This window comes from Mobula birostris, chromosome 2, assembly GCF_030028105.1.
Source record: "Mobula birostris isolate sMobBir1 chromosome 2, sMobBir1.hap1, whole genome shotgun sequence".
Taxonomy (NCBI): domain Eukaryota; kingdom Metazoa; phylum Chordata; class Chondrichthyes; order Myliobatiformes; family Myliobatidae; genus Mobula; species Mobula birostris.
In genome coordinates this window covers 150742194-150761844 of record NC_092371.1, presented here as the reverse complement: position 1 = coordinate 150761844, position 19651 = coordinate 150742194, and the positions used below count along the sequence as shown (strand labels likewise).

At 36.5% G+C, this 19651-nt stretch overlaps 1 protein-coding gene across 1 annotated transcript in view; it reads right to left on the bottom strand.

Moving 5' to 3' along the window:
- grik2 (glutamate receptor, ionotropic, kainate 2) overlaps positions 1-19651 on the bottom strand; it is a 256121-nt gene that overhangs the window by 73701 nt on the left and 162769 nt on the right. Inside the window, exons 9-10 of the mRNA XM_072250332.1 lie at positions 9198-9316; positions 3745-3962 (exon numbers count right to left, since the gene is read on the bottom strand). Coding sequence (XP_072106433.1) covers positions 3745-3962; positions 9198-9316 — 337 coding nt within the window. The remainder of the gene's footprint in view (positions 1-3744; positions 3963-9197; positions 9317-19651) is intronic.

The window sequence follows — 19651 nt, the reverse complement described above, 5'->3', positions numbered from 1 at the left end:
ATTTTGATTATATGGGATGGATAGGGGAGGGATCCTCAAAAAGCTGTGTTAGTCTGCGTCTTTCCTTGACTTGTAACCTGGATTCTCTATATGGTGATAACTGGCTATCATAATTATATATTGCAAATTTGAGGAAGTATTTATCTAAATATTATTATTCATTTGCTTCTGTATTCAAGTTTTTTTTCTGCTTCAGCAACTGAAGTTCTGTTTAATGATCACCATACTAGATTCACGGTTGAATCTAACATAGCGCACCAGACATTTTGATTGCCCACCTTCCCCCGAATTTTATTCCGCATTTGCACTAAATATGAAGTTTAATAGCAAGGGACAAAGATCTTGGTCTTCCATAAAAAAGATGTAAAAGTCTTGAAGACCATAAAGCATAAGAGCAGAAATAGGCAACTCAGCCCATCGAATCTGCTCCACTATTCCATCATGGCCGAATTATTATCCCTCTAAACCTCACTCTCCTTTCTTCTCCTTATAATCTATGATGCCATGAGTAAACCTCTGCTTTAAATATTCTCAATGACATGGCCTCCACAGCAGTTTATGGCAATGAATTCCACAGATTCACCACCCTCTGGCTAAAGAAATTCCTTCTCATCTCTGTTCTAAATGGACATCCCTCTATTCTGTGCCCTCTGGTCCTTGGCTCACCCACTGTAGGAAATATCTTTTCCACATTCACTCTGCCTGAGCTTTTCAATATTCGAAAGTTTTCTATGAGATACCCTCTTCATTCTTCTAAACATTACTAAGTACAAGCCATGAGCCATTAAATGCTTTTCATATATTAACCCTTTTATTCCCAGAATTATTCTCTTGAAGCTCCTCTGGACCACCTCCAGTGCCAGCTCATCTTTTCATAGATTAAGAGCCCAAAACTGCTCATAACACTCCGGTGTGGTCTGACCAATACCTTATAAAGCTTCAATGTCACACCATTGCTCTTATATTATAGTCCTCTTGGACTGAATGCTAGCAGTACATTTCCCTTCGTTATTACTGATGCAAACTGCCAGTTAACCTTCAGGCACTCTTGAATTCCTGGAATACTGCTAGTGTCTTCCACAGTGAATACTGATACAAAACACTGAAGTTTCTTTGTCCTCCATTACTACATCACCAGTGGTCCAATATCCACTGTTGCACCTTCCAAATTGTCCCCAGAAACTCCAGCCATTAATGATCTACCACCATCCCTGCTCGCGTCCTCTTCCAATCAACTTTGGCCAGCTCTTCTCTCATGCCTCTGTAATTCCCTTTACTCCACCTGCAATACTGATATATCTGAATTTAGCTTTTCCTTCTCAAACTGCAGGCTGAATTCTATTATATTATGATCACTGCCTCCAAAGAGTTTCTTTATGTTATGCCCCTTAATCAAATCTGGTGGACTAATTGTTCTCCAATATGTGGACTAATTGTCTCTCAACAATTTCTGGAAGATATTAAAGGGTATTCTTAGAGACAGATATCAAAAATAACTCATTTGACCTATTCTTCGTGTGACATTTGTTTCAAATCAAATCAGCGAGGATTGTGCTTGCCAGCTTGCAGTTCTGCAGATGGATGTTGCAGAGTACGTGATACAAAAGACCACTTCTACACATCATTTAGAGGATGCTACTAAAGCCCAACTGATGCCAATCCCTCCTCTTTGCTAAGTGCAGCATTGATATGAGGCTCACATGAAACACAGAAGCTAGGGGGCTAGAGTATGTTATCCAGCCTTTAGGTCATGTTCCACTATCCAATTTAAACTTGGCTGAATGTCTATTTCAAAGCCATGTTCTTGCTTCCTTCCAATAGCTTCTGGATACCTTTTTCATCTACAAATCTATCTACCTCCTTCTTAAATATAGTTCCCAACTTACACACTTATACCCTTATTCTTGACCCTCAGCCCTGCGAAAATATCTCCTCTGCATCCAATTTGTCTAGCCCAGTCAAAGTTCTATATTTTTCCAATTAGATCCTTTCTCAATTTTCTAGATTCATGAAAATAAACCTATTTGACCTGATCTCCGTTCAGACAGCAGTCTTATCATCCAAGGAATCAGTTTGGTGAAATTCTGCTGCATTCCCTCAATGATAGGCTTATCCTTCATAGGTAAAGAGACTGAGAATGCACAAAATAAAGTGCAATCTCATCAAGGTCCTGTGTGGGTACAGTAAGATTTGCTTCCTCCTGAATACAAAACCTCTTGCAATGAAAGCCAAAGTAGAACTTGCCTTATTAGGTGCTTGCTGCATTTATATAGTATTTACCTTGAGTGACTGATGTACAAGGACTTCCTATCTTTCTGCCTTTATCTGTTTATCCCCATTAAATTGCCACTTATTTCCCTCATAACTTCAAAATTCAGATTATGAAGACATAGATTAGCTATGATATGTAATCTAATGTACAGTCACCAATTGGCTGAACCAGGCAACATTAAATACTCTGGCTGAAGACTTCTTCAGGCCACAACAATTCAACATTTTAATATTGCCAACTTCAAAATGAATTCAATGGCCTAAAAGTACTTTGTAATGTTCTGCAGACATGAAATACATCACACAGATTCAAGTCTTTTGATGGTGCTCCATCCAGTTCTTGGTGCAGACAGAAATCAACTTCTCTGTATCTGCCTATGCCATATGGAAAGGCCACTAAAATGTAAGTCCAGGTTCTTTCATATACATAGGCTAATCAATGGTCTACTATAACTAACTTGAGTGGAATACAACCAACATTTATTGGTGATGCAGAGGAGTCCAAAGAAAAATTTGAGTTATTTTCAAAAAGAGCAGGAATAACTTTCTGAGAATGATTTGCTGACCAAAAAAAACAGCCACTACATTGCAGAATTTTCCTCATCCCCATCCGCTACAGAAAACAGCATCTTCACTTTCTTCAGACCAAATGATTAGTCAATTGCCCAATGTTATTCTAAACCTCCCAGGGGCATTTTTTATATCTGTCACTTATTTCCATGTATGACTAAGCTTTAATCCTCTCACTAGCAGGCTCAGACTTCAGGCAACGTAGCAGGGATACAACTGTCCAAAACTGATGGAGAGAAAAACCTACTCTCCAGTTTCCCAATTTGCCACATTTTCAATATTGGTAAATTCGTAAACCAATTAACTATTGTCACTATACAAATGTACAGCAAAAATGTGTCAGATGGTGGCACAAAGAAGCAGTTTCTCTTCCTTGGCAAACCCTGATGTAGCAAGGATCCACATGCAGCAGCCCTGCAGGTCACAGGATTAACATTACTAAGCTACAGCTCCTTGCAATCTTTGATGCACAACCAATTTTCCCGTCGACGAACAATGTACTTTCTATTTATTATTTCAGAGTATAAGGCAAATTTAGAAGTGATCATTCTAAAATAGAATCCAAGCACCAGAAAGTGCCACTATATTTTCTTTGTGTTTCGTTAAAGAAATAAGGTATACGTAAATTACCAAGTGATTAAAAATAACTTAATGAAACTGTGTCATTTCACATAGCCATAACAATGTCTGAATGCATAGAATCCTAAATCTTTATTCCTATAATTGAAGTCAGAAGCTGACTCATTAACCAGTGTTATTTATCAATGTCGTACTGACAATATAATTCGTGCTTTAATGAACATGACACAGAGACACGTCCTCTAACTTGAATTGCTCTTCTTTTTCCTTTAGTGGGTATGAACAAATGTGGATAAAGAAATGGTGTGTGCAGCAAAAACATACCTTAAAGAAAGTCACAGTGGCTCCATCTGCAACCGCTCCATACTCTATCTTGGTTTGTTTTGCCAAGTCATCTGCTGAATCAATGGGAGATTCCATGCGCTCTACCGTAAGAAAAGCAGCTAAGTTTGCAGTGTACGATGAAATGATGATCAGCGTGAAGAACCACCAAATGCCACCCACGATCCTGGTGGAAAGGGCTTTGGGCATTAGCTCGGAACCTGACAAGAGTGGTTGGGGAGTGGGGGTGATGGTGGTGGGGGGGAGGGGGGAACAAAAGTGATGGAGTTAAAGAGCACAGGGTGGCACAAGTGTCTCCACTCGTGGTCTGAAACACCAGACAAAAATACATAGAGTGCTTAATGAAAATCACCACGGTATCAGATCAATCAGTGCTCCAATTTGTTTTGTGCAATATAGTCAGGGGTTCAATTATATCATTTCCATATCTGCAAGGAGCATTAATTGCAAATATATCTGATGTGAGGTTTCAGACTTGCATTGGTAGAACAGATACTTCCTTATTTTAATTGAAATATTTGCAAATAATGGCATCTGAGTAAATCAAATTCTTCAACGAAACGAACTGAACCGTTTTTTTGCCCATTATAAAGATTTTATCTCTGAACAAAGGGTCAGATTTACCTTTGGAGGGTACAGTCCGCTGCTTGGCTCTGTTTATACAAAAATAAATTGAACATTTACTGCTAATTTACACTATATTGGTGATAATTTTAAGTTTCAGAATTTGCAAACCAAGAAAGTGGTTGAGGTTGATAAAGTTCATCATTCCTCAAGATCTCTTTTAGAAGTTTTCCAAGAGGAAGTGTTTTCAATCCCTGGTCTAATAAATTCCTTTCAGATGTATTTTGAGTTCATGATGAAAACAGATTGTCATTGACTTAAAGAGTAACTATTTAGTCATTGTTAAGTTTTAGAATTGTGTAGCACAGAAAGGGGCTCCAAAGCTCACCATATTCATGCCAAACCTTTTGCCCATCTTAATTAATCCTAATTTACCACATTAGCAATACAACCTTTCATGACTTGCCCATTTAAGTAAGTCACAGTGATCGTATCTGACTCCAAAACTTCCTCTGTCAGCACTTGTCAGATATCACTCACTCTCTGTGTAAAGTAATCTTTCTCCTCAAATCCTCCTTCAAGCTCCTTCACTTAACTGAAAACTGTGCCCTCTTGTTCTTGATAGCACTTCCGTGGTAAAATCATTCTTTAATATCTATATTACTCATGTCTTTTATAATTTTATATATCTCTATACACTCACCCAACAGCCTTCTTTGGTTGAAACCAAACCCAAACTACCCAAGCACAACATCCAGCAGATGCTGGAAATCTTGAGTAATACACAAAATGCTGGAGACAGCATCAATCTAGGGAAATAAACAGCCAACATCTTGGGCCAAGTCCTTTTAGGACCAACCATCTCCCCCTTGCTTCCCATAACAATTTGAGATAGAACTCATCCGAAGTTGTATTAGTGCTTATGCATCCTATGACATTTAACACCACCTGCTTAACAATGAGAAACTCCAGATTATCCATATAATCTCTTCTGATCTCACTATTTTCCATGTCCTTCTCCTTGGGACTTCATCTGCATTAACTAGCTGCACAGCTCAATAATCCCTTTGGCCCAGTGGGAACCCCACTGCTATTCTCTTACTCCTGATACAGTGTTTATTGTGATTCTCCTTAACCTTAACTGCCAAGGGCATTTCATGGTTCTTTTTTTGTTGTCCTGATTTCTTTTTTAAGTTCTCTTCTACACACTCTATATCTCCTCAAGATAATCAGCTGTTCACAGTTGCCTATAGTAGCCATTCATATACCTCTTTTTCTCTTAACCAAAACTTCAGTATACTTTGTCATCCAAGTTTCTATAATCTTGCCATCTTTGCCTTTTACCCTCACTGGAATATGCCAGACCTGAACTCTTATTCTCATTTGAAAATCTTGTGTTTGTCAGCTGTCACTTTATCTACAAGCGTTCGCCCCAATTTAATTTTGCCAAGCCCTTTCTTAACTATTGATTTTTGTTTTGTAAGGTTAAATACTATCCCAACTCTAGGGCGAACCTCTCGAGTAGATACTATTGTCATTCTACCAACTTCATTATGCCTTCTGTAGATTTAAACAAGATAAACATGTTTCCAACTCATCAGTACAAATTATAAGGACTGAAACACAACAATGTTGGCTATATTTAGGTAGAGCCATATGTGGTAATTTTAATCATAAATGATCGTGTGAGTCACAAATTCTTCAGTACTCAGTGGTTTGGAAGATACGTTTAAAATGTATTTTTATTCTGATTATTTTCATCAAGCCAATCAATTGAAATTTGGTGTGTTCATTGTGTCTCAACAATGGAATATCTGTCAAAAAATATTACTTGTTAATCCTTATGGCTGTTTTTTTTATTGGGGATATAGACAGAGGTATCAGTGCACTGTATTTGGAAACTGTCTAAAATGACATTGAATGGTGGACTTGTTCAAATTTTCAATTCTCCTTAGCTCCTTATTACAGATGCACCTGAATTTTATTAATATTTTATTGAACCCCTGAGTATAGTGTTTCCAATAGGTAAGTAGCTTAAAATATATTCCATTTATTCAATACTGGATGGAGTTGACTGTTCATGATTTTATAACAGACAGTCATAGGTCAGCATTATACTAAGTAATGAGGATAAGCAAACCTTAATCCTTAAATAAATTCAAACTTGTGATCATTTTTCTCTCAATCAATTTTGTAATAATATGTTTAATTGGGGCTATATGAGTTCACCAGTGATGAAGAACCATATTTTGCAAGTATATATTGGGTATCTGCAAATACACCTAGTTAATTGGATTAGAACCCCCTACCTAATGGAAGGGAAAAGTCTGTAAGTAGGGTAGTCTTTAAATCTCCGCATTTTATAGAATCTCAGAAGGATACTGTGGAGAAGAATGCCCTTCAATGCTACATGGCCCATATGGCTTTGAAGAAGCTATCAAAACAGTGCTAATCACCTTCCTTTTACACAATGTCTTACACCTTATTACATTTACTTTTGAAAATTAACTTTGAATCTCATTCCATCATCATTTCAGCATGTGCATTCCAGAACTTAAAACCTGCCATATTAAATCTCCCTCATGCAGCCTCTGGCTCAGTTGCCAGTCAGAGTAAATTTGTCTCCATTGGTAACTGGGCCTTTTGCCTTTGGAAATAGTTTCTTCATTTTGGTCCCAATTAAACCCTTTGATCATTCCTCACTTCTATCTTAAATTTCTCATAAACTGGTTGCAGGGATTTTATGCTGCAACTGTACAGGGTACTGGTGAGGCCGCACCTGGAGTGCTGCATGGAGTTCTGGTCTCTTTACTTTTGGAAAGGCATACTGCCTTTGGAGGTGGTGCAGAGAAGGTTCACCAGGTTGATTCTGGATATGAGGGGAGTTAACCTTTGAGGGGAGATTGAGTCACCTGGGACTATACTCACTAGAATTCAGAAGAATGGGGGGGGGGGGATCTTATAAAAAAAAGCATAAAACAGGGATAGATAAGATAGGGGCAAGAATGTTGTCTCCAGTGGCAAGTGAGACTAGACTAAAGGAACTAAAGGAACCTCAAGATTCAAGGGAATAGATTTAAGATGAAGATCAGAAGAAACTGATTTTCCTAGAGGGTAATAAATCTGTAAAATTCTCTGCCCAGGAAGCAGTCATGGCTACCTTATGTAATATATTTAAGATGCAGTTAGATAGATTTCTACATAGCAGGGAAATTAAAGTTTATGGGGAAAAGGCAGACAGGCGGAACTAGGACCACAACCAGATTAGGCATAATCTTATCGAATTGCGGAGCAGGTTTGACAGGCCAGATGGCCTATTCCTGCTACTATTTCTTATGTTCTTATTTCTGCTCTCAAGGGAACACGCCCAGTTTTACCAGTCACTTCAGATAACTAATAATTTATATTCCTTGGTACCATTTCCAGATTTTCTTCTCCTTCTGTCTCCTCTCTGAGGTTTAAAAACCTTCTACAAAGTACGGTGACACCTTGCTGGGTTTTAAATTCAGAATGTAGCCAGGAATGTAAAATGGCCTCAGTTGATCTACGTAGCACAAAACTGTAGCGGTAGCATGTCATTACTTGAAAATCACTTGAATACCTAAACCAATACTGGTATAGGCTAAATGCCTTCAAAGCAATGAAAATGCAAGTGAATCCAATTTGCTATTAGTGAATACATGCCAAAGAGGTATTTAGCAACTAATGGGGTAGGGGCAGATCACATGTCTCCAGCTGACATTTTCAATAAATTCTTGATGAGAATACAAATTAGGATTTCCACTAAAATGATCACCAAGAAATATTTCTCCCCATCTCATACTTGGGCTAACTATTAAAAGAAGAAATTGCACAACTGATGCTCAATCATGCATTTTATTGCATGCTATGTTCTTTTAACAGAGATCATGCAAATGTAAGATTGCTTACATTAACCAGGATGGAATCATTGGAAGTGCATTTTTAATTAGATCTGGGTAATATGGAATGTGAGAAAGATGGATTCTTCAGGTAAATTTACAACTCCTTCTTCAAGTCTTTCAGTAATTCGGTTTAATAACAACGTTTAAGAGACAAGGAAGCTCTTTTTGATCCATCTTAAAAATCACAACCCATCTTACCGCCTGACTCCTAAACTACAATAGCTTGGACATGACAGCCAACTCCAAATCCAGTCTTAACTTTATAAAACTCTAAGAAAAGAAGAGAAGTATACCTTGTTCATGATGACAAATAGGCCCTGAGAGGCATGCAGTCCGATACATAAATTCATAAATCATACCCACTCAGGGACTACTCGCCCACTTGGACTGCTCTTAACTCCTTAAAGGTGGGGCTGCAGTCAAGCAATGTTGCATTTGCAGGCACACAACACGCCAGGGCAAGACGGAACTATCTGCTGTAAGAGTCACGCAATTACCACAAAGTTCTTATCTTACCCACAAACCAGAGGAGGTGCCTTTTAAGGATGCTTAGACAGAGCCTGGTTGGGGCTGACTGTCATGTACCCAAGGTAACGTCATGTCCAACACTTTATCCCACAGTTTTCTGGGGGTCAGCAGGCAAAGAAGGGTTCCCTCTTATCATGTACCCTGTTGTACTGAGGAATGTGTGTTAATGTGATGGAATACTTACCTGTACATCAGGCACGCATGTCATGGAGTCGCATGCAGTGTGTAGATAATGATGAGCGCCAATGTGCGCCGCTCATTTCTGATGTAGATCAGTAGATGCTTTTAAAAATGAACATGTGTGTGCTTAGATAGGATACATGCAAAGAGGCACCCATGCAAGCCAAGTGCCTGAGAGCAGTTACCCCCAGCAAAGAGTGGGACATGTGCCCAAAGAGAGGTGCAGGCTGAAGCGTATACCTTGCTGCATGAGAGCTCCAACTCCAAACCAGAAACTATTTAGCAAGGTAAAATTGTTTTCCACCACATCTGAGTCGGGATTGCAAGGGTGGGGATTATACCACTCATATGGGCTAAACCTGTGGTAATTGAGAGAAACAAATTGAAACTATGAGCAGAGAAAATCTCAACAGAGAGCACGATTCCTGGAGGAAAAGAAAACAAAGGCAAGTTTAAAATCCATAACTGAGATTTCACTAACAGATTCATAAAACTTCTAGTCCATTGCAAAACAAAATTTGAACAACACATATAAGCAAACTGATTTTTAAAACATATATGTTCTGAAGGTGACTTCAATTTAAAACACCCAAAATTAAGCATTTCACAGTATTTCAAAGCAGCACTTTCAGAATTAATTGGTCATTGTTAGCAATAGTGCTTTAGTGTCTCTTCTAAAGGTATACCTTCTCTGTCAAACATTTTGTGGTGGTAGAGAATGAAACAGATCCTTCAGCAAAAACCTACCCTAGTATCCTGCGCTTCTGGCATTGATGTATTTAACTACAACCAAATTAAATATTCTTCCATGGATCAGTTGTCAAACAATAAAATGTTTTGTTTTGGAAATTCAGGCATTTTATCTTATGTCATCTAATGACAGTCACAAGAAATTTCATTAGCTTTGCTCAACATTGGTTGACTGGATTAAACAATCTAAAAAGCTAAATTAAGATCTTTAAGTAATTCAGGAACAGAGCAAGTTAAAAAAAAAATGTGCCCCATGCTCCTGATGAAATATCTCCGATATAATTTAAAATCAGCTCTCGATTTGCACTCTTTTCTGCAATCATGATTGTTCCCTGCATTGTTTAGCTTCTTAAGCATAGCACTGTCTTTCTGAATGATAAGGTCCTCATTAATCTAATCATCATAGGTGCAAGAAACCCAACCAAAGCAATTACATTTTTATTTTCATTGTGTGTATTTTGTCGGCGAGTCAATTCATTTTTCCTCAATGAGCAAAAGTATGCATTGTGGTTGATCTAAAGATTTTGAAGGCAGACTAGTTCAATCCCTTTTTAAGTTATTTTCCTTCCTTTTCAGTTCTACCATACAGTACATTAATCCCCAAGAATGAAAGGGTACATGACACTTTGCTTCCAGGGTTTGATCCCAATTCTCCAACTGCTACACTTTATACTAAAAATACCCAGTTTTCTAATGGACTTCTGTTTCATCAAATCTAAGGTGTGGAAATGTGAGAACGATTCAATTTATTCCTGTGGTAGGTGTGCATTACAAAACCACTTAGTCCAGTGAAGCTTGATTTAGCACGCAGCGGAACTGTGAGCTTGGGATAATGATAGACACTTCTGTTGGAGTGCATTGTTACCATCAGAGAAGAGTTCTGCATTTTTAGTGTATATTTCATACATTATTATATAACCAATGTTATTGCCCTTAATTCAGTTATATGGGTACAAACCAATGGAGTATCTAGAATGAAAATAATAGAGTAGTCCTTAATATTTCTCACGAAAATGACTTCTTACCAATAACTTGTACCTTACTAAAACTTATTTTTTTTACCATTAATTGGCAGACATTACCAATTTGGCAGTATTGAATTTCGGCTGCTGATAACCTTAGCAATCATGGAACACTTGCTACTTCACACAGAATGACTCTTTTGAAGAGAAACATAGTTTGAGAACTTGCATTGCCTTTTAAGGTCAAACAAAACCACAAAAAGTAATTAAAAAGTGCCTTTAAAATGGTGCTTCACAAGAATGACCAACAAAAACTGTCTCATACAAAAAATCTTAAAAATGCAGCGTGTAGAGATATAAAGAGTGTTGTAAAAAAGGAAGGAAAGGCAGAGATTTATTGAGGAAATTTCAGAACTGAAGCATTTAAGGGATTCACAAAGATAGCCTTAAGCTCGATGCACTAATTAATTAAGAGCCAAGGTTAATAGTTGAATGAGATGGTGCAAGATATGAAAAAGACATTAAGGTTTTTAACTGCTCAACCAGGAATGTACTGGAGATAACAGAAGAAACAAGACCTCAATGAATTTGGATTTCTGAGACCTTAGTGATATCAACTGTATGTGGTCAGAAGTTTTTCTTGGAGTTTAATAAGATACCAGTTGCAAGGGGGATCATGGAAGCAAGCAGCTCAGAAATAGAAATTTTATCTCGGGTTGAAGAAAATAGTTTGGGGCACCTGCATTATTTGAGAATTTTTGTTTCTCATCCAGTACTGGATCCTGGATAACTGATCAGTCAATTCAGATCCAGAAGTAGAATTAAGAGTAGATGCTGAGATAGATTGCAATGATGTCAACATAATGAGGAAATTGATGCTCTGCTTTCACATAATGCTAATGCATGACATTGTGCCATGAGAAACACAATGGGGTCAACGGTGAATCCTTTGAGAGCAACGGTACGGAAAAGGAAGTTGTCACAGGTGATCGGGGAGGGGAGTGAACAGAAGGAGATGGAGACGGGGAGAATAACTTTAGAAGACAACTTGCAGTACAGACATCACTGCATATATTACTAGTTTAATACTATTTGATCATTTATCAGTCAGTGAGGAGTGAGGAGGTAAAAACATCTACACAGACCTAAATGGTCCTTATGCTTGTCATTTAGAAGCTTAGTTTAATCTTTATACAATTAGGAAGATGCAAATAGTAAAGTAACAAATTGCTCACTGATTCACTTTCCCATTTTTGCCATGACACATCCTAGAGATAAATATGCAAATATTAAAGGAGTCTCAACTGTAGTGTTTCAGAGCTTCCAGAACTAATTGAAAGGCAAGACATACCAGCAGTGGGAGCTGCAGCACTGGTGATCAATAGTAGAAGTAGAATTATATGCCAAGCTTCATGGTTGTCTTTATTATAGAGATGTGTGTTTTGTTCAAATCTTTAAAGCTATTCACACAATTATCAGCTTCTTCTTCATATGTGTCAGTTTTCACTGAATTCTCATGACATTACTGTAGCCAGATCATTAACATGGGACGCAAGATAAAATTGGAACTAGATGATTCGCAGCCCTTTATACCTTGCCTGATTTCCTTTCCACTGATCATTGGAAAGGCTTTAGAATGGGTAGCGGGATTATGCCAGTATCTTCCACCCCTGTCAAAGTTGAAAGTATTTCCTTATTTCACTGAGTTTTTCAATTATATTTTCAAAAATTAAATGTGGCAGGTTATGTAGCAGGCATTTGTGGGTTTCATGCTTTGTGAGGTATCTATTTACCCAAGTAATTGATGACTTGACATCAGTTAGATATTGGGTATTCCTGATCAGGTTAGCTACTGACACTGATTTCTTTAAAAGCTGAAACCATTTCAACCTAATTTACTTAGGCAATTTCACACATTGTTGTATTAATTTAGATTTCCAACAAACCAATTTCCTTTCTTTTATTTTGTATCAGCATTTTAAAAGTGTAAGTACATAATTTTTTTAAAATTTAAGTTTACAAAATCTTGAATTTAATAGTTTTTAAACACAAGTGCTAATGATTTTACTTTGACGTAAAGTTGAGTTTAAGTACATTTTACGTTTAAACATGTTATTTTAATTTTACATTTAGAAACTGTGGCTTTGACACCTGCAGCTAGAAACTCAGCAACAAACATTGTAGTTAAACAAAGTTATATTTATGTTGTAGTCGATGTAATTATGGTTTTGGAAACATACAGGATTTCTAATGTTATTGTTGAACTATCACTTAATCCTGAAAATGTGATTTGGACAGGCATACCTATTAAAAGGAAAATTAAGGGGTTTTATTTATAAAACACATTTGCAACCACAGGATATCCCAAAATCCTGTACTTCAAAACAATACTTCTGACCTGCAACTTTAGGATGCTTTAGAACACCCAAAGGATATCCATTATAACTGCTATTTAAATGGGAAGGACATGGAAGTTTAGAGAAGTTTCAAAGAAGATTTACCAGGATGCTGCCTGTATTAAAAAGCATATGCCTGTATCAGAAAGCATCTCTTATGAGGAAAAGTTGAAAGAGCTAGGGCTTTTCTTTTGTGAGCAAAGGAGGATGGAAGGTGATATGATAGAAGTGTGTGAGATGATAAGCAGCCTGGAAGGCTCTTCAGGAGAGAAGCATTAGATTTTTCTTGGAGTAGGTTAAAAGGTAGGTACAGCATTGTGGGCTGAAGGGCCTGTACTTGCTGCACTGTTCTATGTTCTTTGTTCATGAAATACAGTATATTTGATGTTGTGGCATTGAGTAGGTATTCCAGTTTATACATCTTCTTACATTAATCTTACGTATGGTCAGTCAGGACAAAAACCTCTCGCTATGTTACCTATTATTGCAATATATGAAATAAAACATCACCCTATTGCAGGGTACCATTCTGTAGTTTGACAGGCTGTAGTAAACAAAAAAGAAGTGCAATACATGCCAGATATTTTATTTGAACAAAGGTAAAAACCAATCTGAGAAAAGATAACAAAACCAACTAGACAAGATAAAGAAGAGGCTGTTAACAGAAACAATAACCCATCTATAAGCAGAGAAAAAGCAAACACAAATATTTCTTAGCATTATCTGGCAAGAGTTTGAATGTTATTTCTAAAAGTAGAACAATGTCATTGAAAATGAGTTGATGCTTCAGTAGGAATAAAATGAAAGATAAAGCCAGCTGTAATTTCAAATTGTTCTGCATGAGTTATAAGCTTTACATACGACAGAGCACAGATTAAGGCATGGACCAAAGAAATAAGTCAAGTACTAATTAAGGGATTACTGCATAGATACCAATGTTGATTGCTGGATATGCGTTTCTGCTTTATAGTAGATCTGATACAATACATTGGAAAAATACTCAGATTATGGATGGAATTTATCCAGAGTTTAGACATGTAGGCTACTCAGAGTCATTTTATATCACAACAGATAGGGTTCTGAGATGTTCAACTAAAATCTGCAATATCTTCCAGTCCGACTGGAATGGAGTGACATTTCATTCAATGCGTATCTGCTCAGGCCTTAGAACTGCTGTCTCAAATTTTGGAGAGTAACTACCTTGAAACTAATAGCACAAGAATATTCCAAACTTGTTATCAGAGACTCACCACACTTCTACATTCTATGTTGTTCATAGCTTTCTCCAAAGGAACCAAAGAAAATCATTTGAACTGCCTTGAATTTGTTACTTATGAATTAATCATTGTAAAATACCCTATAAATCTTATATCTGTTACCAGAAGTTCAAGTAAATGATTACTGAGTTACAGTTAATGCTTAGCTGGTCCTATCTTTCCATGGAGAAATCAAGTTTATTTAAGATTATCGTAATTCCATCATATGAATATTTTAAATGGTAAGGGATTAGAATTTTTTTTATCTTAATTTTGTTTCAGCATCAACAATTTTTTTTGTATGCTCCAGCTTATTTGGCACTCAACGTAATCTTTAAAAAACTGCAAATTCAAACTAATGTTTTTGCTCTCCCTTAATTCTGTCTAAGTTCTTCATTGTGATTGGCTGCCCAGCCGGCTTGATAATACCACAGCTGCTGGATGCCAGGGATTCGGTGGAACTCATACTGACCTAAGCAAAAATTGGAAAGGATGTCTCATTGCAGCATTGACAAATCTTAGTGGTTAGTTTTATCCAGCAGACATCAATTGAAAAGCTAATACATTCTTTTTGCAATATTTTAGCATTTATATTTTCTTAGGTTTGAACCAATAGAACTAAAGGTTGTTGATCAACTGCTTACATACGAATATATCACCTTACCTAATTCACAGGTCATTATGAACCTGATATATAAACATGAATATACAAGCTATTTTCCTTTCTCTCTTTTCATTAGACTTTCTTCTTCCTTGTATTTTGTTTACAGAAGGAAAGTACCTGTTAAATGATGTTTTTTTTATTAAAATCAATCTAAATGTATTGAAAAATCTAAATTTAGTGCACTGGGGTGAAATTAAAATGTAGTGCCCCTCCTATTTCTTTAATGTCTTATCTCATTTGTCTATTACTAAAAGAGATTACGCACTGCAGATTACGTATTATATTATTTTATCACAATTCTTCCCTTCCTTCCAACTTCTGATAGATAGTATTACAACAGTTTTAACATTTGGATTCTTAACTATTTTTGTCTCTTCATAGATTTTTATTTCTAGCATGTTTGTATTTTGGTTCAGAATTTATTCCATGTTAAAGAGAGAATTGTCATATTGCCATCATTATCTCAGCGTTTAACTTATTTCAGTGATGGGGTTACATGAACATGTAGTGTTTGTGCAACAGCAGGGGTTACAAAGTGCAAACTGTAATCCGGGAATTGAAAATTCACTTGCACAAAAACTCCTCCTTACACTAAAGCCGGACCTGCTTTCACTCTGTTGCCATCCGTGTGCTGGAAATGTTGCTGAAATAATTTATAAAGACAAAGAACAGAAACAGCTTAGGAAAAATGTCTGATATAAATTATTTTTGTAATGTAAAGATAATAATGAGATCATTCAGCATGTGGATTCAGTATATTTGAGTCTCCTGGGCTGTGTACTATAAGAAGAAATCTTTATCAATGTCCCAGTAACATTATCATGTCCAAAGCACAGGAGCAAGTTCTTTGATAATGTAAATAATATCTAAAGAAAGTTTTACTGTAAGTGCTGTTCAAATTCAAGAGACCTTCACCTTATGAAGTTCGTAACAGAGCATTTGTAATTTACATAATTTTGGGGAAAACGGGAGTTCTTTTCACTTTGGATAGAAACTTCTCTATGTTTGACTGCTTTGCTAGGTTAAGTTTTAGTTGAGGAAAGCCAAGGCATAGAAATTATATTATCTGTATTAACCTATGATTAATTAATCGGATGATATTTGACTTCAATTAATCTGTTTCCAGTGGCAAAGAAAGACATACCCTGTTGAAAATGAATCAAGCCATTGTACAATGCCATTATGCAGTAATAGTTCCAGGAATCTAAGTTAACCGATGAGGAATAGTCCTTGCTTAGCTTTCACGACTCTAACCTGAGTCAAGAAGTTATGAGGATAAAGGGCATTCCAGAGCATTATGCAAAATGTCCATGCTGATGCTCTAATACAGTCTGAAGTATTATGCCATATTTCAGTTAAGATCTTAAATCAAATTGCCATCCCGTGTGATACCATTCTGAAAGTTATTTATTCTATTCCAATCTTCCCTATCAATTAGAATTACTAAAAAATGATTATCTTAAATTACCACGTTACTTTCTGTATATCATCCTGAACCCGAAATGTTAATTCTATTTCTTATCCCACACGATGTCCGATCTGCTAAGAGTTTGCAGCACTTTTTTATGTTTTTATTTTGGATTTTCAGAATCCACAGCATTATACAATATTTTAACATTGTATTGCTTCATTTTCCTTATTTCGAGTCAGACTGAGCTTGTGAAAAGTGCTGCATACACTTTCCTGTTATTTCTTATAATTAACTTGGAGACAGGGGCTTGCTGTATGAATAAAAGCAACTTGTTTTTTCCTGACAAAGAGAAATTAATACCTAACATGTATACACAATACGTGTAAGTATACATCCTTATTTATACAGCATGCATACAAAAGAAACAATGACAGAGTGTCTTTTACAAGAGAAAAAATGCTTCATGAGAAAATATTTCAAATTGTGGAAATAAATAACTATATTTTTTGTGGAAAACATTCTGTAAAGCTGTATTTATTTGAAAATATGTAAAGCTGTTGCTATTTATGCTACAAATATGCCACTAAATCCTTGGCAATCGGTCATTTTTTTTTTTACGTTTGACCTAGGACAAAGTAGTTTTGGCTGACCCTGCATGTACCAGATTTAAAAGGCAATACACAAGGTATTAAATGCTCCACTGGAGCTGACCAAATCACTTACTTCTGTGTGACAGCTAGTGTTACCATCATTGCAACAAAAAAAATCTATTTGCGGAAAGGTGTTCTTTAAATCCATTTAAGGTAAAGTTATCAAAATACGAAAAAAATATTTAACCTTCAACACGATTCCTACAACCAGAATTACACTGCATTCAAGGTAAATATATTGCGATATGTAAGGTAATATGCTGGATGGGTGATTGTGCTTTCCATGTCAAACATGGTCTTTTGTCCCTGCTTTACTAGTCCTCTGCTACCGGAGATACTAATAATTCTGCACTGTTAAAAATGATGCTCATGGCAAAAATACAGGAGATTTTGGAGACATAGTGAAACATGGACTAAATATCAGTCTAACAAATCCTGAGGAATAGGGATTTTCATGAAGGAAAATGAGATTCCTAACACCTACCATTCACTTTTCACAAACTACTTTTATTTTATCCTATCTGGTTTGGGTAATTCTACCGATATTGACTGTGAAAGGACTGCACTTCCCTGATCTAATTCCATCATTTACAATTTCAACAAAATATATAGCAAAATGAAAATAAAAACCAGTTTTTCTTTTCCTGCAAGATATTAGTAATAGAATTAAATCCATGAGCAATGAGCTTTGCTATCAGTGCAAAGAAACCAGTGCTAAATAACAATAATGTAATTCTGCTGCATTTTAGAATGCACAATAGGATCTTGTAATGAAAAATATATTGACTTTACTGCTTAGATTTTGATGGATTACACCATACATTACAAAATGCCACCTGCTTTTTTTTGTATGCAAAGTGTAATTTTTGTATTTTCCTCTAAACTACTCCTACAGAATCCGGGTTTTCTTTGCACAATATGGATTTTTTTTCCTAACACCAGAAGTTAAGCCTTGTGATTATTGTCTTACTTTCATTAAAAATAAATCTTGTTTATTAGAGTGCATCATTTAATTTTGTGACAAATAAGTCTCGACACATGCTGATTTCTTTTTATCTTCAGTTTCACAGACGAGAAAGGCGAAAGAGGGAATAACTTACCTAATTTATCCTCACAGAGATGGTGAATAAAAAATAGGCAGGTGCATATTCTGAACCAACTTAGATGACAGTTGCTGCTCATTACTTTAGGTGTTCGTATTGCCAGTAACATCCATTGAGTGGCGAGGCCACTGTGCTTTTCACCATTGCTTCAAGTATTGACCCTTCAGTTAATATTACAGGAGATATGTAGTCATGACTTTACTTCATTCTTGGCCTCTGCCATAAAACATACGCTGAGCCATCTCTAATTTTTAATATGTAGTGGCATTTTTCTTTATTTTTCTCTAATAAGTTCTCTGTTACTTCACACTGAACACAGAAGCTACCCTGACATCCTCAGAATTATGGATATGAAGTACAACTAACCCATATGAAGCCTGCCATTCCTCCTATCATTCCTATCAAGACAATTACCTCAGATTTCAGATGGCATACCAGAAGAACCATGCACTAAGAAGTAGGAACATCAATAGAAATAGGTCAGACAGCCCATTGAGTCTGCCCTGGCATTATATATAATGACCAACCTCTTAATTGGAGTATACTCCTGCCTGCTTCTTGTATGCTCCAGCTCCTTTAGTATCCAAAAGTCAATTGATTTAATTTTCAATGTACTACCTAAAAGAAGCACCCATGGCATAGTCTTCTAGGGTAGAGCCTTACAATAGTTAGGTAAAGTACTTTGGCAGCCCAGAACAGAAGATGAAAACAGTGGCAGAGATAAGTGCATAAGGAGCAAAATCTACTGCATTCTCCTTGTAATTATATGAAAGTACTAGACCATAATCAGATCCACCGAGAGAGCTGAAGAATGGCAATGGATATATTTTAAGCTCACTCTCCTAGTTCCTTGAACCACAACAGACTAAATTTTAGAAAAATGTGTGAACTCACCAATTGGCAGGATCTAATCATGGACACATTACCCGCAACGTTGCATCCAAGATTAAACCTGAATTGTTGTGGGGTGATAATTGCTAACAGAAATAGCAAATGCGTTCATTAAACCAACATGAGGAAATATATTGTTTTTTTCTGTTTCTTCCTTCTTCACTTTGATGAATGGCTCTTTAACAGCCTACCAATGAGAACGGCAGTATCAGCAGTGATTGTGCTGACATTTCTAAGTTAGGTTTACGCACATGGCCTTCAGAGATTCACAAAGCTATCGAAATTTGTGACCCATCATGTCCATGTTGGGATTAAAAAGAGCTACTCAAGCTATTCCCATGTTCTATTTCTCTTTCCGTACAAATGCTACCACAACAGCTCTATCAAGATATTTTTAAATATTGGAGTGCTTCTACATCAACCACTTTTGAGGCAGTGAATTCTCAGGCCAAACCAGATTTTTAAAGATAACTGTATACCATCCCTCTTCATAGATTCTCTATTTTAGCCTTCACAACCATTTCCATATTCAGGGATCTCAGGGTATATACAAAACCTCTCTGTTCCTCTACAGTCCAGCACACTAGTAACGATTTTGCATTCCTTTGCAT